Raw genomic sequence first — 23,252 nt, forward strand, 5'->3', positions numbered from 1 at the left:
ATGGAGCGTCTATGTCTGATTAAACAGTCTACCTGTACTGTTACTTTAATAGTTTCTTTTATTTAATCAAGACTTGATGTGATGACTCCTACTTGTTTTCCCCCCCTCCCACACCTGCTATAACATCATACACCCAGTTCTGCGGAGCTGTAATTTTTCATTTTCTCTGTATTGATATTTGTGCAGAGCAATCATTGAATTAACGTTTACGACTAAACAGATGGAGCTGCTCAAGTTCGAAGGAGAGATTCTCACTGACGATTCCGGCATCATAAGAAGAATAAAGGTCAAAGGTGACGGTTACACCAATCCCAACGATGGCTCAAGCGTTGAAGGTAAGGCCGCCCTTTTCTTAATGGATGATTACTGATAGTGTATCAAATAACCGGTACATTAAACAGTTATATCAGAGGTTTACGTTGTGTCACGATTTGGCTCGTTTGACTCACAGTGCACCTGGAGGGAAGGTGTGGCGATCGACTGTTTGACTGCAGGGACGTCAGCTTTACTGTCGGCGAGGCTGAGGATAAAGGCGTTCCTCTCGGAGTGGACCGAGCCATGGACAAGATGCAGAAAGGAGAGTGCTGTATACTGTACTTAAAGTCAAAGTAAGTTACTTCAAACCCTTAATAAACAACATTTGTAGCTCATTCAGAGCTGTTACAGTGAGACAAACTGTGTGTGGGATCGCTTTGGTAATTATCTCCGCTAGATTTCCATTCTGTGGTTCCTCATTAAACCTGTTAAGGTTACATTTATGTCCCCCGGAACCATTTCTTTTCATTGTACTTGATGCAGGATTTCTGTCAGATAATAATTAATCTAATTTTTCTATTTTAATATGCATTTCTTGAGGTTTTGAAGATCAATACCATAACCAGAAGAACCCATACATTTACAAACATCTAATCTTTCAGCAATGCTGTTGATGCTACTACTGAATGCTGCTATTATCAATATATAAAAAAAAAATGTGTGTGGACTCACATATATTAAGTATTATTGAACAGTATTCCATCTGTCTTCTCGTCGGTGGAAAGCCTGATCTAGTGAGCATACGGTACAGATATTGGTTTATTAAAATCCATCAATATTGAAGGGTGACATGCGTGATTCGGGTCCCCAACACCTGAACGAGTCATCCAAAAGATAATGAAAATTCATATCGGGTCAGAAATAAGGAGCTGTTACAAAGGTAAAAAGAACGTATTGTATCCCACCAAACCACGTAATATAATTCTCTTAACCGCTCCCACACACACACACCTAACCAATTATCCCCTCTGGCAAAAGCAATACCAAGTAGAGGCTGGTGACAAGTACCAGGAATTCATAGCAAACTAAGAGCAAATGCCAAGTAGTAAACACAGAACCTGAATCTGAAATAAGAAAATAAAGAGACATAAACGAACAAAAGCAGAAACTACTCTTTACATAAAGCGTCATTCCATTACTCCTCTTAGGGATTAGAACTATCCATGTCTGCTACTTCCTTTCAAGAAGCTGCACTGTGCTTTCCCGTCTTGTATCATGTATGAATTTTCTTCCCGTGAATTTCTTCTTCAGGTTTGTTCATGTTTTTATTTTTTATTTTATATATACAGGTATGGCTTTGGAAGCGAAGGTAAACCTGAGTACAAAGTTGGGCCGGACAGAGACTTAATATACGAAGTTACCCTCAAAAGTTTTCAAAGGGTGAGTCCCCATTGTGTTCCTCAATGTCTGAAGAAATAAAGAGTTACATTTTGTTTTTCTATTAAAGACAAATAAGTGCGCTTTGAGCAAAATTCCACAAGTCACGCATAGTTATGTAGATCAGTTCAGCTGACGCTAAGACAACGACGACCCGATGTTTACTCCCTTTATCTTCATCGTGTTTCCACAAGGCTAAAGAAACCTGGGAAATGGAGTTGCCCGAAAAGCTAGATTTGGCCGCTGGAGTTAAGCATAAAGGGAATCAGTATTTTAAGGTACAGTCCTCGCGCTGATCTTTTGTCCAAACAAATGAATTGATATTTTATTGTTAATATGTTCCTAAAATGCTATTATCTTCCCGTATTAGGTAGGTCTGTACCACCAGGCAGTCATCCAGTACCAGCGCATCGTCTCCTGGCTGGAGATGGAGTGCGGTACTGGGACCGAGCAGCAGAAGAGGATACAGTCTTTTATGTTGACAGCACACCTCAATCTAGCGTTGTGTTTCCTGCGGATGAAAGAGTTCTCACAAGTTGTGGACAACTGCAACAAGGTGAGCTGCAACACCCTGGTGATGTTTATCCATATTTAAACTTTGTCTCTCTCTGTGTCTTACCTAATTACTCTTTGCGTGTTTAAGGTGATCGAGCTCGACGAGGACAACGAGAAGGCTTTGTATCGCCGCGGGGAAGCCCGTCTCCTCCGTAACGAGTTCAGCATGGCCATGGAAGACTTTCAGCAAGTGCTGCGGGTCAACCCTTCGAATCGGGCGGCACATGCTCAGATTGCCATCTGCCAGAGCAAGATCAAGGAACATCACGAGCAGGACAAGAAGACCTACGCCAACATGTTCCAGAAATTTGCCGAACGGGACACCAAGGTCCGTCCACTTCCTGTTCTTGGCTGAATGTAGACAGTCAGCCTGACATGTTTGTGTTTTATCTTCTTTAACTAAGAGAATTTAATATTTACAATTATCTTACGTTAGAAGAAACCGTTACAACTCTACTAATCAAAATTAAAACAAATCAGGTTCACAATAATTACGAGAGTAAGGCCCACTGCATTCATTATTTTAACATCAGCAGAACAATGAATAGTTCAGGGACTAGACTTCACAATTGTTAGGACGTGGAAATGTGTTATTTTTAGGAACTATGAGGAAAATTTGATGTATTCCAGCTCTGGAAATTACATTGGGCACATCTGACTCCCATAAATTAGTTAATAATTGGGATTTTTTTTTTTTTTTTCAACTAATGGTCAACTATCAGGTGAGGTTCTTCCCACCGATACCAGCTCAATGTCCTGTAATGTCGATAATGTTGGATAATGTTCATTCAAATATATTACAGTAATATAGCTGATCTATATTTTTTATTTCAAAGGTTTGAATAACATTGCGATAGTAAAACACCCTGCTGTATTACTGTGCTTTCTTCAGTATTACGCTGACCTCTAGTGTTCATTCATTGATTTGTTGATTTTCTCACCTATTGATGCTCTTCTCTTAAAAAAAGAAAGAAAAAAAGGAGCTATTATCTCAAGAGTAAAAAAGAAACGACACAAAACATTATTAATATATATAACTTCTTAATATTACTGACAAATCTATTTTAATTTTCAGTTGTTGTAAGAGGAGGCACGTTCTCACGAATTGGACATAGGGCATGTAAAATCTATGATTATTTTTTATTATTTTCATGACTTTCCTTTTTTGAACGACTGTAGTCACGTGTGCTTTATCTCCTCTCGACAGGTTGGAAAGACGAAGAGGAGGCGGGACGAGAGCGTGAGGAGCAGCATGAACGGCGAAGTGGGCAACAAACGGCGGCGGAGGAGTCAGGACTGTCCGTCGTAAAAAAAAGAGACATTTAAAGGGGAGGAAAAGAAAGACATGCTTTCCTTTGCTTTCCAAGTTCAGGAAGCAGGGGCAGGAACAAAGTCGTGAAAAAGCCTCTAATCCAAACCTCTTCATCCCAAAACCCAACATTACCATTCCTGCATATAAAGCAGAGTGTAAACAGGGACGTTTGCAAGCCAAACAGCATTTCCCTTGTCACATGGCCTGTGCAACTGCCAGGAAGTACCTCCAAATGGAATTAACAACGGCGAATCAGTGAGTTAGTAAGAGTGGTGACCACGTCTAGCCCCCGTCTTTTATTTCTTTAAAAACACAGAGCAATTCCATTTCATTTGTCATCAGGCTTACAGTGTAGAGATCAGATTTGCCTTCTCGGTGTGTTTCATATTCATAAACTGTATGTGCTGATTTTCAGACCTCTGGCTTGTGTTTGCTGTTGAGCCTTTTGTTGGGCGGCTGCATGCGGGCATCACGAGGTGTTTTGGGATTCAGACTTGAAACTTTGCTATTAGGTAAGATGAAAGGCATATCAAGTCCCAGAAGCTCAGTGGTATTTTAAACCTTTCCCTGCAAAAGTAAGACAAAACTAAAAACCCATAACTTTGTTCATAAAAATATAATAAAGCCTGCGTTCATGTAAAGTAATGTTGGCAAAACTGAAAATACAGAAATATTAAAGTGTTAGAAATCCAGGACTTAGGAAAAAAAATTGTCCTCCAAACATGAATCTCCAATTTTGCTTTAATCAACAATAGAAACCTCAAGTTTCCGATGAGCAGAGGTAGAGCGTAGAATCTGAAACAAGCACAAACTACAGATACTAAATTATACCAAAACAGAAATCTTTAATTCTGGCCTTCTGGCAAAAATCATAATTCACTTGTACTTGGTTATTGCTAGTAACAGCTGAATTATTTTTGTGACATTAAGCTGCTACCTATACAGGGAAATTAGTATTTTTTTAAAAGCCTACAATAGAACATAAACTGTGGTGCAGAAATTGTTTCCAGAAATGTAATTCAAATTAAGCCCCTTGTTTTGGGCAAAGATGAAGCGTTGTTTTACAATGAATAAGACCGTGCACTAAAATAATTTATTCATGAATGCATGTGTAATAGGTAATTTTTAATTTGTTGAAATCTTGTTTTTTTTTTATCCATTGAACACAAGTTTTTTTTGTTGTTTTTTTTATGAGAAGCCAGTCTGGTATTGTAGTAAAACGATGAGGAGTGATAACAGATGACAACATCCTTTTCATGGACTGATTACATTTTAAGGCGGCAGCTGCAAAACCTTTATGAAAAAAGTATAAAAAAAATATATATATAAAATGACATGTTTCTACTCCCAAGGTTCGGTGGATTTTAGTGATTGATGACTTTCTTCTTCTGTTGCACTTATTGTATGTTTATCCATCAGCTGATGGCACAATCCTCGACACACGTCAAATCTTCAATTAACAGATGACTGTCAGAAATCCTCATAATTATGATGATGACCTCTTATAAAAGGAGGCGTTTGATCATAACATCACCTTTATTCCCGCCTCTGTATTTGACAGGGCAGGTGCATCCTGTGAGTGCAAGTGGGAGAGGGACTCAGAAATCATAATTAAGCTTTAAACCCATCAGAACCACAGTCTAATTTTTCAGAAATGTCAAATCTGGTAATGTGATCAACGACATCTTACATCTGTGTAGGTCTCTTTTTGCCTCAGTCCCAGGACTGGTGTCTCTTTATTTCACTGCATCTATTTCATTTTTTTTATTTTTATTTTTATTTTAAATGTGTGAATGTTAGATAGTGGACAATGTTGCACATTGGTGACTGTCAAACCAACGCTGTTATCTTTTCATGAAATGTCTAGATACGGTCTTGACAATAATCTTAAAATGTTTTATAAACATTGGTTGGTTCAGAATGAAAACCTTAGCTGTCTTAAATATTTTATGTAAAAAAAAAAAAAAAACTCAACAGTGTGTATGTGTGTTAATATATATATTGTTGTACGTTAGCAAGGTTTTTAAACAGCCTATTGCTTTATGTTTTCAAGTACTGCTGGCTCTAAACATTCAAACATTTTGTACAGTGGAAATGAGCATGAAGTACTTCTTTTCTAGCAATTATAAATTGCATTTAAAGCATATACAGAATATTTATCCCTCTTTGTCAACTACAAAACAACAACAATTCCCAGCCTCTTAGTGCTACATTCATTTTTGATAACTTGACAGGAATAAATTGGAAAAAAAAAATACACAAGCAGGATAGGATGCAGCTGGTCAAACTGCAGCACTGCCAATGTGAGATTGAATCAGAACTGTTATGTCGTACAAAATGTTTACATGTTGATCTTCACCTTGCAAAGCAAAATTTGATTGATGTATTAAAACGGCATTTATGCAAAAGAAATATTTTCAGACAAAAAAAAAATGCATAAGGTACCTTTGTTCATGTGTTCTTTATATATATTTTTTTATTTTGTTTTGCACTTTAAAAGCATATAATAAATTCAAAGAGTTGCATTTAAAGAAATATGTCATTCTTCGAGTTATAGGTCAACATTTCTACAGTGTGGTAACATCTTTAAAGTTTGCTTTTGACACTAGCTGTGTTGTCATACAAATCGTTAAATGGTAAAACTCATAAAGAAGTACGTTTCAAATGTTGTACACGATTTTGACGAAATTGATTTTGTGTATCAGGATAGCTCCGCCCTTCAGCAAAAATCATTACCAACATCTTTAAATTGTTATTTTAACTTCATTTGTTAAGAGTCTTTGACTCTTAGAGGAATCATCACATTTATGTCTAAGAACAAAAACAGATCTTGTGATTTTTTTAATTTTTTTTTCTGCATGTTTTTTTTAGGAGATACCGGTTATGTTCACACTCAGGTTGAGCCCATCATTTACATTACACTGATTTACCACATTTTCTTAAAACCGCAATAGCTGTTGCCACATGGGGGCAGTAAAAACAAGCTGTGAACGCAATATTGACATATCGTCACTTACACATCCAGCAGTTACCGAGCAACATTATCATTAATCTGGAGACCTGTTTCTGGTGAATCTACATATTCACTCTAACTTAAGCCTGTTTTTAGTCTCCACCTACTCCTGAGGGAAATGACTTGCTATTTAACAGCTAAATGCTTCTTTGTAGATCCATCTCTACCTGCCACCCTTTTCACATTGTTTGATTCAGTAATTTTACACATTTTTACTATAAAAATATTGTTAATAGCAACTTTAATATTTATGCTCTAATTTGGGTAATTAATTACTAATTCATCTGAGAATCAAAGGTAATTCTTACCCTTGGAAACAGCAGTTGAACAAAACAATCTAGCACAAGATCTGTTAGGTCTGGAGCTTTTGGTTATATCACATGATCTTCATCAGCAGATGGAGTTTGCTCAGTTGTCATATAATTGTAGTTCATTTTTCTGAGCTCTTTAAGGACTTTTTGTCCATGCAGCTCCGTCTGTTGAGGGAAGTCATGTGATCTGAGCCACGTAACTTATGAACGGTGTTGATGTATTGTAGCTTAGTAGGACATTATTTGCAGATGTCCTCGTGTGGGTGCATTTAAAGACACAAGAAATGATGCATTATTATTCCTTTATTGGGTTCTAAAAACTGCACCACCCAGAAAAGAACTTTCTGTAGTGTACTCACAAAACAAATTATGTATTAATTATTGTGACTTATTTCAATTAATATGAATTGTTAACATTGTATTAAAACTTCATTTACAGATTGTTGATTTTCATGACTTAACAATGTTCAAAAAAATGTTCATTCGACAACAAACTGGTAACTGATCATTACAGAACGTTTCTAAATGAATGACCTTTATTTTATTAAATCTGATCTATGTTCTGATTCTTAGGTCGCTTTGACCAAATACTAAGATGAAAATGAGGAAATAATCAGTACTGATGAGCCACCAGCTCACTGAGGCCCATCAGTACTTTATCACATGAATGCCAGATGGCCATCTTCATGTATAATATAAAAAAAGGCACATTGTTTAATAAGAATCAAACCATGAAGTTTAACATGTTATGTACCAGGCCTATGATTCATTCAATCACTGGAACATTTTCATTAATTAAATATTAGCAAACTGGTTGATCATAATGTATTTACTGATAACAATAGGTAGTATAAAATGTAACATTCTCAATTTAATTAAACATGAATTCATCAGCTCTGTCTATCCAATAAAACTGCATTGTGAAATACATTTAGAGGGAAATGTATTTTGTTGTGGATTTACAACGAAGGGCTGTAATTCATTGAATTTGTTCCAGAGACATCTTTTGAAAACATTTTCTTAAAAAAAAAAGAAATTTAAAAAAAAAAGATCGATTGATCCTCAAATGTGAAAAATTGTCATATTACAACATTTACGTGTTACATAAAGGAATAATGCCACAAACTTCAATGATATATGATACAAAAAAACAATAGAACATGACATGAATATCGACCTGCACCTTTTGTATAAAAACTATAATAAGCAAGCTTAAGAATTGAGACTGCGGTAAAAAATATAACTCTGTTAAAAATATACCCTTTGTGATTCTAACTGTTACAACCAACAGGTTCCCTCTGTGTTCTTCTTTTTTTTTGCATTTGGTGAAGCAGCAAAACTAAACATCAGTGAGTTGAATTGCGGACGCCATCGCCACAATTCAACTCACTGATGTTCGGCTTTAACGCCAAACGCAGACTTTTAGTTTTGAGTTTTTAGCAGTACTTGGCAGAGGTCAGAAACACTTTAATGTTGGTGGCTCAGATGGCTAAGGTGCAGGCAGTGTCCAAGGTTTGAAATCCCACACTTATTGCTGGATAACCTTTCTTCTTTTATGTCACTGTTTTAGTTATATTGACAATTTGACAAGAAAAAGATTCCGTCACTCACAGCGATCTAAAAGTGACTCAAGTGTTCAATCTGTATGGCTTATTTGGCAAGTGTTGATCAGTGTTATTTTACTCCAGATAGTTATACAACCTGGTTAAATAAAACTTTACATAAATGACTATTTAAAATATCAATATGAATTTGAGCATGGTTGTTCATTCATGGCCGATAACTTTTAAGGTTCACTTGCTAATAGAGCTGAAACAACTAAGAGATGAATCAATTGAACAAAAAAAATTACTAATCCATCACCAACGTGAGGATTGTGAATGATTTGCTGTTCTTTATACATTTTATATTAAAGTTAATTTATTGTCTTCAGAACATCTGAACTCATGGCTCTGGGAAATTGTGATGTGCATGTGTCACTATTTACTGACATTTGAAAATAAGAATTAGAAATCAATAGATCTGATAATGAAAGTAATCAATAGTTGCAGCCCTACTCGCTGGCTGTCAGTGCTGTCAGCGACACGAGTTCAAGTGACATCTGAGACAGCGGCATTTATTTGCGCCCATTAAATGTGGATGACAGCAACAAATAGACATTGCTTTTGTTTAAGAGGTCAAAAAAGATTTTGAACTTTTCCTTAAATTGAGTAGGAGGACTGTATTGAGGGCATGCTTTTTTCTTAAGCCTCACGGTGTTCAGTAAATGTGACGCTGCTCCAGTCTGTTGCCGTCACTAGTCGGGAGACGAGGTCAAGTCGAGCAGTTCAAGTCCTTTCTTGTCTTATTTGTTCAAAGCCAGGTCTTCAGCTGGAGTGCATAAGATTGAGAACCTCTAACAAAGGAGAATATAGGTTTTAATAAAAAAAAACACATGAAACACACAATTACATAGCTTTTTGGAGACGCGTTGACCCATTTAGATGTTCAAACGGCTCACCTGTCGCAGTGTACCGGGAGTGGTGCTCAATTTGTACAACATAAATAGAGGAACTATGAGTGTAGAGGAGAGAGTGAACCACCAGCCAAGAGCATAACCCCACCACGGGTACTCAATTCTGTTGTTGAACTTCAGGGGAGTGTATTCGATTAAGGAGAAAACAAACGTTCCCTGAAAATAGTCACAGAGAAAACAGTTAAAGTATTGGTTACACAATGTACAACATGTCAGAAATGGACCCCAAATCAACCCGAGCTACAATAAAGTAAAGGTGGAATTCCTCAATTTAAAAATAAATAAATCAACATGTAATTGATATGAGTAACTTGGTAATCGAAACGTCTTTAAAAGTGTAAAAAATGTCATTTAAGAGCATATCGATTGCCTCCACACGGCTCTCAACATGGCGTCGGCTGAGCTGGCGGTTTGCAGCTAACGGCGTTAACAGCTCTAACATTGCAAACATCGGCAACAGCGCTGACAGAGCTAACACTGTTAACCTGAGGCGTCATCAGCTGGAACCACTGTATGAAGGCAGTGAAGAGAATGCGCTAACATGCGCTAACATGCGCTAACATGCACTAACATGCGCTAACAAAACCGGGCCCGGCCCTGCTATGTCAACAAAGCACAGCAAAGCTCTGATTACGACACACACAGAGGGAGGGCAGCTTTATCCTCTGCTCAGGTAGACATTACTCCACTATATCTTTACATTTCAAAAAGGTTGTTTGCTCTTATTATAGAGAACCTTTAAAAAAAAGGAGCAGGCCGATGCTGAGCTATGATTAGCCGGTATGCGTTCAAGGGGCGGGACCTAGCGAAGGGACACATAAACTGACTGAGTGAACTTTTTCTGCAACTCACCATGCATATTACTGGAGTGACGTATTTCAAACAATACTTAATCAGGGGTAAAGGCTTGTATCCAATCATGTCCTCTATGTTATCATAAAACCGGTCTGCACCTGTAAATAGATGGACAAGCTGTGGTGAGGGAATTCATCGTCACAGTAAAGAAGCCATGCACATTCCTCCGGTTCATTAACTCACCGTATATCCATCCAACACAAACAGACTGCAGTATGGCAAAGAGAAGTAGAGTCATCCCGCTACAGGCGTAGTAGTCGAACAACTGGAAGATGTACAGTCCGCCCTGTGTGCGAGACATCAGTTAGCTGTTCTTTTAACAAAAGAACACAAGGTTGTTGTAAAAGAAGTGACGCGACATCTTGATGTGATCTTACATCTGTGACCATCACAAGTCCAATGAAGAAGCTGACAACACTGATGGCAAGTAGAAGAAGTTTACGTCGATGGCCAACATGGAAGAAGGAAGGATTCGTGTCTGAAATTGTTGTTACGAGGGCTTCCAGACCGACAAACTGAAACGCAAGAGTTCCCAGTTACACAACTCCGCATATGCTGCACACAAACGTACAAACTTTGCAGAGATAATTTCATAATAATTTAATAAGTACTCTTCCTCTGCCAAGGCTGCGCAATCCACTAATCTAGTTAATTTTTAATCTAAAGATTAAGATAAGACATTTTTTATTATGCATTCGAATCCGGATCGGAATCAAGACACACAAAGTGACCCATAAAAATATCATGGGATACATGTGCAAGATTTTTTTTTTCTCACATTAGTAATTGCTGCAGTTAATGATAATGATGTTAGTACATTTCACAGTGTTGTAAATCTGTTGGCTACATGCAAACAGGCAAACAGACAGGACCAAAACACATCTAGAGGTAAAACATTGATCTCTTTCTAACTGTGAGACACACCTCCGACCTCCAACCAAGAGCCAAAGGTCATAAAGCCAAACCTCCCGCATATAAAAAAAAATGGAAGTATATCTATCCAGGTGATCGTAAACAGATAATCTGCATTTCATAATGTTATTTCATGATCATTAATAATATACTATCCTCAAATGAAAACTTTTAAGAGTGTCATCTTACCTCACTGTCCAGTCCCAGCAGGATGATCATAACGAAGAAGAATATCGCCCAGATTTGGGGAAAAGGCATCATGGCCACTGCTCGAGGATAGGCAATGAACGCCAAGCCGGGACCTGCAGTCACAAAGGTACGGTCAAAATAAAATATTAGGCGCATTTTAATGCTGTTGAGTCAAAATATCTCACTTGTATGGCAATTAAATGCATTTTGGGCTATTGTTGACCCTGAATGTACAATTCTTATTTATTCCTTGATTGATTTATCAATAACATTTTCTACATTCTTACCCGACTCTGCCACTTTTGATATGTCTGTGTTCTGCTCGTATGCCATGAATCCAAGTACAGAGAAAATGGCAAAGCCAGCAACAAAACTCGTCCCACTGTTCAGAAGGCACAAGTACACACAGTCCCTAAAAGCGAAAAAGACACAAATGCATTTTAAACTCCCTTCATTTTGAATTAGATCTATAACACTTTGACATTGTTCTTTCCGCAGTTGAGACTCACATCCTAAAATGCCCAAAGAAGGCTTTTTATATTCATGACAAGACTCCCGAAAACACTAGAAATACTTTGAGAGTAAACTATACTTCAAAGCGATGTGGTATTCTCGGTACTTCAAAATGTATTTTGCCTAAAAATGGGCATTGAAGATGTTCTGGCTAACGGTTCAAAAGCTCTTGTTTGTTTCTGTGAATCTACGTAACCCAAACTGAAAAACACATTATACATATTAATAAATCAAACTTACTTGTAACAGTTGTTGTTGTACTTGTTATAACTGCCAAGTGCAGTAAGACACCCAATGCAAATAGCATAGGAATAAAATATTTGTGTGCCAGCGTCCATCCACACCTGCAAGACAATAAAGGACATGTTTTTATCTACAAAAAAATCACATATAAAATATGTAATTTACTATGTGATGCAACTCTGCAGTAAACCTAGAAAGAACCACCTAACACAGATATTTTTAATGTTTTACTCCACGGTCGATTTGTGTGACATCACCATAGCAATCATCTGCAAATAGAGTTACAGTATGGCAACCAATCCTTTTAATCTCCTGACCTCTGGCTTCCCCTTAACTTTCCAAGAAAGTGTAACCAATTCAAGATATGCCAGATCATTGTTTTGCATTTCCATGCTCCAGCACATCATTTGAGCTACTATGTGATGAACCCAAACGCATGAATACACATTTCTGTATAGTTCAGCTTTACAACACTTTAACAGTGCTTCTGCAATCAAAATGAATTTGTTGACGAGGGTCGTGGAGGCGGTAGGTTCAGGAGAGTCACACGTCATTCAAACAGAGAAGTATAGTGAAGAGTGCTCACACCTGTGGATCAGACAGGCGAGAGGGATCTGGGTAGAGGTAGAACTTGATCCCATCTAAGGCCCCTGGCAACGTGACTCCACGAACAAGCAGCACCGCCAACATCAGGTATGGAAATGTGGCGGTAAAGTAAACCACCTGTGGAAGAGCGAGGGTTGATAAAAAAGAATCCACGACACCTGACAGCAGTTTCAATCTGAGGTAGTGTAATTTAAGTTTATATGCTGCATAGTGGCTTCTTTCCTCTCATGTTCTTTTATTTTATACTTGTGTGCTTGGAAAAATGTCAATGATCAACCATGAAATGTGTACAAATACATCATGGTTTCAGGCAGTGTGTCTGGCAAAATGAGTAGAAGGGAATGTTGTCCTGAATCATTATCCTTTACCAGTTTAAGAGTTGGTTAAATACAACATAAACAATGCTAAAGTCCTCGTCTTACCTTCCCAGTGGACTTTACTCCTCTCCAGACACAAAAGTAACAGATGATCCAGGACAACAGAAGACACAGAGCCAGCTCCCATCGAATGCTGCCTAACTCGTGGATACTTCCCGTAAGATTCAGAACTCTTCTCCTGAAAATCACATATTTCAGTTATTAGTCATGAAAGTCAAATCACTTTCAGAGCTTAGTACCGTATTTAGGTTCAGTTTTCATACTCACTCCCAAAACTCTCTCACTGGCGACGTTGCATTTTCAGCAGCAGTCCAGTTCAAATAACCAGCTCTTCGATCAAACTCCACGCAGGTCTCTGTTGCAAAGGCATACAGGATGCTTTAAACGACACGCATTACAACATTCTGCCTTTGTTTTATTTTCTATACTTATTTAACTTGATAAATGGAATGGGGGACATTTCCGAAGAGCCTAATCTATTAATTACTGAGCGAATGCAAAGTCCTTGTTGCCTCCTGGTCTGCATGGAGGGTGACTGGACCTGAATCGGTAGATGCCAGGAATCTCGGGACCTTTCGGAGCCTCCTTTGAGGAAGTCTCGTTGGATATGTGGGGGTGAGGGTGTTATGTTGGATAGGAGAGGGAGCCAGGGGACTGGTGTTGAGCGAATAGTTCTGGTTGTGATTTGCGTGGTTGTGTTAAGCTAGGCATCCACACGATGACAGCAGCACAGTATTCTACTGTAGAGTATACAAGAGCCAGCGCTCAGGTGAGCAACCAATCTATTAATGACAAAAGTAAATGGATTAAATACCATTTTACACTAGTTTGTGGTTTCTGAAGTTCCTCTATGTTCACCTAAAATCTCCGCTTAAGATGTGTACGTCAACCAGTTTGGTGTGGAAACTTCAAATCTCCTGCCCACGCTCACTGAGAATGGCAGTTACATGTTTGAAATGGACAATATTCGGAGATGTGTCTGGAGGGGATCTCCAGATCCTCAAATGAGCCAAAAAAAGCCCAAAAATGAATTCATTATTGATCTAAAGATTCATTATTTGTTCGTTTTCATGTATTGTTTATTTCAGTCGCATTGCATACTGGGACAAACCTGTGTTCCAGTTGTTTCTGCAACTCGCCCAGGGAAGATCAGTGCTGAATGAGTTGAAGAGATACAGGAAGGCCCAGGCCAATATGATGATGTAATAGATGCTGGAGTATACAACAACCACAAGACTGCCATAACCCATCCCTGACGAAAAACAGACAAACAAAGAAACAAAAGTATTTCAATCAAAAAGTAAGAAACATATAATTACCACATCTAATTATGTAATTACATTCAAATCAAACAAATAGCATAATACTGAAAGATTAAATATTGTTATAATGCCATTTAAAGGAGGTCAATGTCACATAATAAAACCTGACCACTGTATTCATTCTAAGCATTAAGCAGAGGAGCATCTTGGGGTTCTGCGTCTTGCTCAAGGACACGTACATGTATGAACGTGGTAACGCGGGATTAACCATCTACCTTGTGGTTAAAGATCGACCCGCTCTAACCACTGATCCACAGTCACCCCACAACAATGTTGATACTGCCAGAAGATCTGTTATTGCAGAGTAAATACAGTGTAACGTTGTTTCTGTTGTAGATTTACTAAAGATGTGTGAGCTTGACTTGCATGCTTACATGAGAACGGTAGACATCTATTTTTGTAACTCCTTCAGCCTGATGTAATAGCTCACAGGGGGCAATATTTAACCACTGCGAGCCAGGTCAATGATACGCTGTGTTACATTTTACAGGTTTACCAAACCTGACACAGTTTGTTGGGTTTCTTAGAAAACAAGATGGTGTAAAAGTAGGTGGACAGGTTTTTTTCTAAACATAAAACTGACATAGGTTGAAAGGGTTTGAAAGGCGGTGAAATCACTTTCATCATCATATATATATATATCCCTGCAAGATTTGTAGCAAAAGTGTGAACACACAAAACATAATTTGCAGAAAGTCACAAGTGATAGGTCGTACATCCGACAACAGCGATCGGTGGCCTTCTTATGGAGAAGAAGAAATATATATTTTCATGAGAATTTGAGAAAAATATAATACAGTATTGCTGCCCTGCAGAATGTAGTTCAGATTTGCTTTGATATGTGTTTGGATGTTTTCTCCTACATTCACTGCAGCAACTGTAAAAAAAAAAAATGTGAGCGCATGAATTTTACAATTTGTTGTGCGAAGGATTAGAACTGAGAGGTTGCACCTCATTTTTTTTTGGGGGGGGGGGGGTTTCTTCATTACTTAAAGGCCCATCAGGCAGCCATTTTTTGACCATGTCATAAACTTATTTATGTATTTCATATTTATTTGATGTGACATTAATGCACTCTTAACCAGTAACATATATACTGATATTTACAAATCTGAACAAATCGCACAAGTGTTACCTTTATTAAAATACCAAAACTATTAATAGTCTGAAAGTGATTCTACATCTTTACCTTCAAAAAGAGGACATATTTTCCTCCAGCAGGTAATACTTCCCTGTTTGGTGTACTGGCCGAGTGACGTCTCCAGGAGGAACAGGGGAATGCCGCAGGTAAAGAGGAAGAGGACATAAGGAATGAAGAACACCCCTTGAGAAAACAGAAAGTTACTCCACATGAGTTGTTTTAAAGGTTGCGCACTTATGGTAAGCCACAAGAATCACATTGACATATATATATATTGTTCACGAGAGCGCTGAACCGTCAGTAAAAGGTCCAATCTATGATCACATCTGAAATAAACACTGGGCATGGCGTCAGTTGCGAATTTCCTTTGTTAAATGTTTGTGTTCATGTTCCTGCTCAACTTGTATGCCAGTTTCTTAACACACCCTCTATTATCAGTGTGTTTCCTTAGGACACGTATGTGTTGTCTTAAAAAAAAAAAAAACAGGGTTTAGCACTTGCAGTGTTTCTTTTTTTTTAATAGTTTTGTCCATTTGCTTGTGGTTTCTTAAGTTGCGGTGCGCTGAGCTTTCTTGGCTTCCGTTCAACAACCTCGTCGCTGAGTCAGTCGTCGTAGTGGCTGCGTGTGATTTGTTGAACTTGACGACACCCAGCGTAGCGTGACGCAATACCGTATTATGAATTAATTTTTAGCATATTGCATTCACCATGTCTTTTTGTCTTTGTAATTGTGAGATAGCAATTGATACTTATGAGACAAGACATCCTTTTTGTTCTTTGGTGACTGTATTACGTATATGAATGAATGTGGACGGGAAAAGCAGCAACTACTAGATGGCAGCACAAGCAGGATTTATAGTTTGTGTGTTGTTTCTCTTTAGGAAAGGAGTAGCTTTTACAGTTTTGGAAGGTAATATTTACATAGTTCTGAAATGAGATTTGGCTGATAATAACATATAGATAAACATTATAATGATTTAAAATAGATCTGGCTCTCGCAGCAGCTGTCAATTCTAATTCAATATTTGTTTCTAGTTACCATCAAGTGCTAACCCAGTTGGACTTGTTTTTACATTCTGCACGTGTACTTTTGAACTTTTGAATTAGCAGAGTTGTTGTTGTTGTTGACTATTATGAAACTTACCTCCTCCGTTTTTGTAGCACAGGTAAGGGAACCTCCACACATTTCCCAGGCCTATGATTTGTCCTGCAACAGCCAAGAGGAACTCAATTTTGCTTGACCATTGTCCTCTGGTCGGGGTGCTGGGCGCAGGATGTGCTGGGCCCATATCCAGCATGAACTTGACCTCTGGACCATAAGGCTTCTCCATTGAACTCTCAATTCCTGTCCTGATAGTTTATAGAAAAAGAAAGGTGAGACTGCGAGGAAACAATAGCAAACCTGCAAACTTAACACTCATTCCTCGTCAGCCTGTCCAAATAAATTGGGCAAATAAAACTTTAACCACATTAAACTTAGCTTTATTAGATGTCAGGTCAGGAAAAACATTTGTAATACATTATTTTATTGTTAGGCAAAAACTGGACATTTTGTTTCTAACTGAAACATGGTTAAACCAAGATAACAGTGCCCTGATCATCATCAAAGGTGTAACCATTTCCAAGGTTGCTGTGACTGATGTTGCACTCTCTGATCATTTCTGTGTTTTCTTTGACACACAAATGTCCAAACCGAGGTCGTGACAAAGTGTTACATCTCTGAAAACACCAGTGAGCTATTTATTCAGAAGTTCTCCTCCACACCGGCCCTCTCTTGCATCTCAGTCAATGAGCTTGTAGGTACCTTCAATTCTAAAGTCAAACATGTTATTGATGCCATTGCACCCACTAAAGTGAAGGTTGTCTCTGGGAAGCAAAGATCTCCATGGAGAAACGTTCAGTTCTTCTGCTCCACATATCTGGAACAAAGTCCAAGAAAGCTGCAGGTCTGCTGAGACCCTCAGCTCCTTTAAATCAGGACTGAAGACTTTTCTGTTTGATGCTGCCTTTGATTGAACCAGATTCAAGGATATTAATCAATTTCCTGCATTTTACTACTGTATTTTATTTCTTAAACTGCACTGCAACTATTATTATGTTTTTAGCTTTTTAGTTTTTTGATGACTGTTTTTAATGTTTCAATGAATGTTCTTAATTGTTTTTAAATCTCCTTTTCTTTTGCAGTATGTTTTGGTGCTTTTAATGGTTTTATGTGAAGCACTTTGAATTGCCTTGTTGTTGAAATGTGCTCTACAAATAAACTTGCCTTGCCTTGAACTGAAACAAGAGGGTCAACTAAGTGGCGTTCAGCGACAAAATTACAATGTTCACACAATGATACAAACTACATTCTCAAAATAACTATTCATGTTATTTGTGGATTTCATTTTGCAGTAGCAAATTGTGACTAAAGAGCACATTCTCAGTTTAGATGTCAACATGCACACTAACCACAGCAGGGATGTTGGCAAGATTTAATCTCTGTTTATTAATGTTCGTAATCCACACAATGCCAGCAGTCTTGCTGTATTAGGTCAGCAGAATCAGTACCTCTTGGCATGAGGGCAATGTTTTCATCAATGTTCCTTTTGTGTTGCTGCCTTGGATTTGATGTGGGACTGGAGCAAATGGACGGGGAAATATGTGTGTTGCTACATTATTGTTAAAAAGCTTAAAAAACTTAGATGCTCAAAACTATTTCCTAAAGTGTTTTTGGAACTTTTTTTTTTTTTGGATCTTTCTCAAGTTACAAACAAAGAAATATAAAAAGGAACAATGACCAACAATACAATAAGATATAAAACGTCGACATAAAAGTCAAGTGCAAATTGTGAAAATCAATGAATACAGAATTGAAATACAAGGACTGAATGATTGCTTCAATAGCTTTTTTAGTTTTTTCAAAATTCAACTTAGTAGTACTTTGAAGTAGTACCCCTGTAAAGACCGAATTCTTTCTGCAGATGGCAACTCTTTCATCATAAGTACTAGAAAGCTAAAATACCACATCAAAAAAAAAAGCTCTCCAAGTGAAAGTATGTGTATTAAATGTATGTGTATACAGTGTATACTCTATTGGAATACTCTAAAGAGGTGATATGCAGTAGACAGTAGGTATACACACTCATTTACAATGCAGAGTTCAACGAGTGGGCAGTAAAAGGTTGTGTTTGTCATGTGTTTCTGACGCACACATTACTATAACACATTTGAACTGTCACAAACGTATTAGGGCATATTAAGAAAGCCGTAGCTCAGCTGGTAAAGCGGCGTGTAAATGTGAAATCGGTGTGTAAAAGCTGTTGACCACATCAATTTCACTTTTGTGATACAGTCAGGCATTGGCCACCCGTCAGAAAGAATATGAACTCTGTCAGTTGCTTGTGCAGGTCGCGGTGCATTCAAATAAACGGGAGGCCTGTTCGCCTTCTCGCATCATTTATCTGCGGGAACGTTGCTAAAGACTCAAAGGGTCTTCTGCAACACGGTCTGCCTGGCATCCTTCCCATGTTCCAACATGCTTAATGTTCTTTGGGGAATTCACAGGAATTGTGTGTTTCTACCTAAGTGCTTGTTGGACGGTTAAACAGCTTCTGAATCTCCCTCACCTCATACCTTTCCAATGTCAACATTTGGGGCTGCATCTGACAGTTTTTGGTAACTTTCCTAACTACATTCTTAACCTTAATCTGAATCTTTCCACAATTTCTTTTATAATTTGTAAATAAAAAGTGATCAACACAATGGAGACCAAAACAGATTGCTTCAGTGTGGGCCTTATTTGACATCTCACCTATGACGACCGATCACCAGGCTAGATGTCTGGAACAGCTTTACACACTGTTGACTTCAGACGTTGTACAACATGCTATAGAGGTTGTAGAGAGAAGGAGGTCAAATGTGCTTCAACCGCCTCACAAGGAATAAATAGCATGTCCCAGCCCATTTTCATTCCTAGGCCTTCAAATACCAACGCTTTGTCCGTCGTTTTTTTTTTTTAGACGCTCACAGAAAATTCTCTGGGTGTGTGACGGCGTACTACAAAGAAAAACAACACAGAAGGTGTAAGAGAGGGGAGGCGGAAGGGTCAAACAAACATTGAATGTTAATGTAGAGTTCATTGTCAAGTGTTTTTAGCACTTATGTTACGTTGTTTATGTTTCACTTAGTTTACGTATGTATTTCAAGCCCAACCGTGGTGTTCTTCATAAACCTAACTTAAGTGGTTTTGTTACCTAAACAAGTGTTTTTTGTTCAAATTGAAACTGTTGACCACATGTTTATTGTGACCGTAATGGACGCCGAGGTTTCCCTTAGTATGTGAAGAGCTGGGATGAGAATGTGCAGGTCGCGCTGTCCGGTGCTCTCAGAAATAGGTCAATGTCGTATCGGGAGAAACGTCAGAGCGTAGATCCAAAAGCACACTGGAGAACACAAATTTAAGGCAACGAACTTTAAAAGAAGACTACGTTTTTTAAACGCCAAGTGTGTCTTCGTCATGACGACGCATACACAGAGGTTGTAGGTACTCAGTGTCTTTCTTAAAGACATTTTAGTGGGATTTAAACCCTACGACCCTTTAAAGGATGGTGCACCTACTGGAGGAATTCATGCCCTTGGTATAGGGTTGGAACCAGGCAAAAGACAGTACCACTGCTCTAAAAAATCAACTGAGCCATAGCATATGGCATAGCTGTCATGTTTTCAGTTAATGTCGTATAAATGGTGTCATTGTTGTCCTTGAAGACAACACTCTATTGAAACAGTACTGCTTAACACACAAGAAGAGCATGTTCACTCACAATGGGTCTTATTCATTCATATCTGGTCAGAAAACATCTTATTTTGCGCACAAATAGCAAGCTGTACACAGGTTAACAAATAAACAATGTAGCTGTTTTAAACAGATTTTAGTCATCGTAAAAATATTATTCTTTCAAGACTTCAAACCTCATTAAATCAGACATGCTGTGGAAGAACACATTTGCACATTTGTGAGAGCTTATTGTTGATAATGGCTGTTGCACAGGTTTGTGTTTCATTGTCCGCGGACAAAACTAAACAGCACTTTAACCTAATTAAAAAATAATTGCAGCAAAACTTGTCTTTTGACCGACTAACAGATTAAATTACAGATGTCACGTCTGTAAAACAGGCCCAGAATCACTATTATGTTGGAAGAGTTGCTTTAGAAGAGCTGCTGTTAACTAAAGTGACTGCTTTGTAGTTTGTATTCAGGGCTGGAAGGTAGAGGGAATACAGTATGTGCAGCAGGGAGGGCTCTAGGTTCCAGAAAACTAACAGTTAGTCGCTGGACTAATCTCTTCCAACCATCATACTCATCATAGGCAGACACATTATTGTCCAGCCTGCACTGGGCTTCAAGCCCAGGCAACTTTGTGTACATAATTTTGTAGAGCAGTCTAAATGTCTAGGGAGGGGTATTGGACAGTACCCTACTGAATATACACAGTGGTAAACTAAATGCATGATCACAATGACAATGTTAACATGCTAATGATTACCATGTTCACCATCTTAGCTTAGCATGCAGGTATACCAGACATAAAAAGCCCTCCATGCTTTTATTCTGCTATCAATTAACATCAACAGCTTTAAGGACTTAATTTGCTGAAAAATGAATAATTTTTTCATGCACCTTTTGTTTTCTGCAAACAATCATAGCAAGGAATTCCATTATCTAATATCAGCATCATTATAAGTAACTTTTAAAAGAGTCTGTTATAATGCTATTTGTTAAAACATTTGCACATATTTGCATTGTCACGTGTTTGTTTAAAATGCAAGCTTTCGGCAGCAATGATCACAGAGCAACCTGATGTGTCACACTAAACACACTAAACAAGGGAAATAGCTGCTCTCCCTGCAGCATACCCAATAACCTTTGGCCTACATAATACAGCTACAGGCGCCAAGCAGAAGTGCAACCACAAAGCCCAGCTGTCTCTGAACTGCAAGGATACCATTAGTTTCCTGTTGAATATAGTGTACACTCACAGTGAACACAAAGGACAAACTTAATAAAGACAGAAACACCTGCTTGTGACCTAAAGGGAAAGGGATTGGTTAAGAGTACCTGAGAATGGTTGCTTCTTGTCTTTAGTCTGTGGTTATGTTTCCATTTATCCCTAGGTGGGATTCATTTGGTGCCTTTTTGAAGAAAATACAAGTCTAGATCCCCTAGTCTCTCCAGGACAAGTGCTCTTCTCAGCTCTGAACATGAGCGAGTCCATGAGTTGAGGTCTGAGAGAGCTGTATTTGTATGACAATGAGGGAGAGAGAAAGAGCCAGAGTGACAGAGTGAGAGAGGAGGGGCCAGGGTGTTATGCGTTTCTGAATGAGCAACTTAAGGCGGAGACTGTTCGCGGAGGCCACGAGGTCTAACAGTAAAGAGGAGGGGATTTGCACAGTGGCAGGCTATAGCTGCATGGCTCTGTGGGTATTTATGTCTGTCGTCACTATGTTCAACCCTGTGCTCCAGACAGAAAAATAATAAAAGGTAGTGCTTGATACTTAGGATCTTAATCTAAAATCTTCCTCTACAAACTCAAATAGACTCTCTCTCTCTCTCTCTCTCTCTCTCTCTCTCTCTCTCTCTCTCTCTCTCTCTCTCTCTTGATCAAAGTGTACTAGATTTATGGGTCAACGCACATCTGTCACTCGTTTCCTCGGTTTCGTCGTTGTTTGTTTTCACACTCGTAGCTCTGCTGATGGCTGAAGTCCCTGCCGCACTGGAGAGCAATTCATGCTTTTGTTCCTTTACAGTTTCTGTGTGGACTGTGTGGACAAAATAAGCATCAATAAGATAAGGAAAGTCCTCCATTTTGTGTCCATCGCCCTCCTCAAAGCCACGAACCGTGACTTCAAACACCCGCTTCGTTAAACCTTTAAACTTTAAACTTATCTTCAGTGCTCTAAAACTCCTGCCTAGCATGGATGCTCAGTGTAAACGTAGCAAAAGTTATGCGTTTTAAAATGGAAACGTAGTAGTGTGAACATAATCTAACGCCACCAGCAGGTTGACATTTTAGGTATTAAGTGAAATGTCTCAACAATGAATTGAATGGTTCCCAGAGGGTGAATTCTAATAAGTTCACTGACCAATCATCAGGTCATAAAAATGTCCAGTGCTTTGCAAAACTAATGACATTCCCATCAGCCTCAACTCTACTTAGCGCTAATTAGCAAATTCGCAATTTACCATCTTCACTAAAATGGTGAAGATGGTAAACATTATAAAGTTCACTCAAAGTTCACCCCATTAATTTTTTTAATGGAAGGGAGCCAAATGAGCAATTCTTTGGATTCCAGGCGATGTGGAAGTGACAGGCATAGAGGCTTTAATTGAAAAAAGAATGTCAGTGGTGTCAATGCTCCTTAGCAAGAGTTCAATAATAAGGACTGCACTGACTGCACAGCTGTGAAACTGAAGAGTCGGTTGGTTGCAGTCTTTTTATGGATCGCTCTTAATCACTCTTTATTTTGCCTAAAATTGTACTGGAAGAACAGATTTCTAATCTATGATAATATAACAGGAAACACACTAATCTGCGACCAGATAATCTAATATGACACATTAACAGTCATTAACAGATGAAATCCAGAGCAATTAAAAACTGCAGCCACAAAAGGGAAAAGGGAATACTTGAAGATGAACAGATACAGTATGATTACA

The 23,252-nt window shown here is 38.4% G+C and overlaps 2 protein-coding genes across 3 annotated transcripts in view; one reads left to right on the forward strand and one right to left on the reverse strand.

Moving 5' to 3' along the window:
• fkbp5 (FKBP prolyl isomerase 5) overlaps positions 1-6,084 on the forward strand; it is a 13,836-nt gene extending 7,752 nt beyond the window's left edge. For both annotated transcript variants that reach the window (XM_068712151.1, XM_068712152.1), the window contains exons 5-11: positions 221-335; positions 452-608; positions 1,605-1,695; positions 1,887-1,970; positions 2,063-2,248; positions 2,336-2,575; positions 3,455-6,084. In XM_068712151.1, coding sequence (XP_068568252.1) covers positions 221-335; positions 452-608; positions 1,605-1,695; positions 1,887-1,970; positions 2,063-2,248; positions 2,336-2,575; positions 3,455-3,556 — 975 coding nt within the window. In that variant the 3' untranslated portion in view covers positions 3,557-6,084. The remainder of the gene's footprint in view (positions 1-220; positions 336-451; positions 609-1,604; positions 1,696-1,886; positions 1,971-2,062; positions 2,249-2,335; positions 2,576-3,454) is intronic.
• Positions 6,085-7,173: 1,089 nt separating this feature from the next.
• Positions 7,174-21,818, reverse strand: LOC137873760 (sodium- and chloride-dependent GABA transporter 2-like). Its single transcript, XM_068712147.1, has 15 exons — positions 21,654-21,818; positions 16,701-16,906; positions 15,605-15,739; positions 14,205-14,345; positions 13,361-13,448; positions 13,139-13,271; positions 12,699-12,833; positions 12,108-12,211; positions 11,642-11,766; positions 11,355-11,467; positions 10,631-10,768; positions 10,437-10,539; positions 10,251-10,351; positions 9,384-9,554; positions 7,174-9,278 (listed from the first exon to the last, which is right to left on the reverse strand). Exons 2-15 carry the CDS (start codon positions 16,885-16,887, stop codon positions 9,228-9,230), a joined length of 1,725 nt encoding a protein of 574 aa, XP_068568248.1. The 5' UTR covers positions 16,888-16,906; positions 21,654-21,818; the 3' UTR covers positions 7,174-9,227.
• Positions 21,819-23,252: the final 1,434 nt, after the last annotated feature.

The sequence above is a fragment of the Cebidichthys violaceus genome, unplaced genomic scaffold, assembly GCF_023349555.1.
Source record: "Cebidichthys violaceus isolate CVI_PGR_0920_01 unplaced genomic scaffold, fCebVio1.0.p SCAF_17, whole genome shotgun sequence".
In the NCBI taxonomy this organism is placed as follows: domain Eukaryota; kingdom Metazoa; phylum Chordata; class Actinopteri; order Perciformes; family Stichaeidae; genus Cebidichthys; species Cebidichthys violaceus.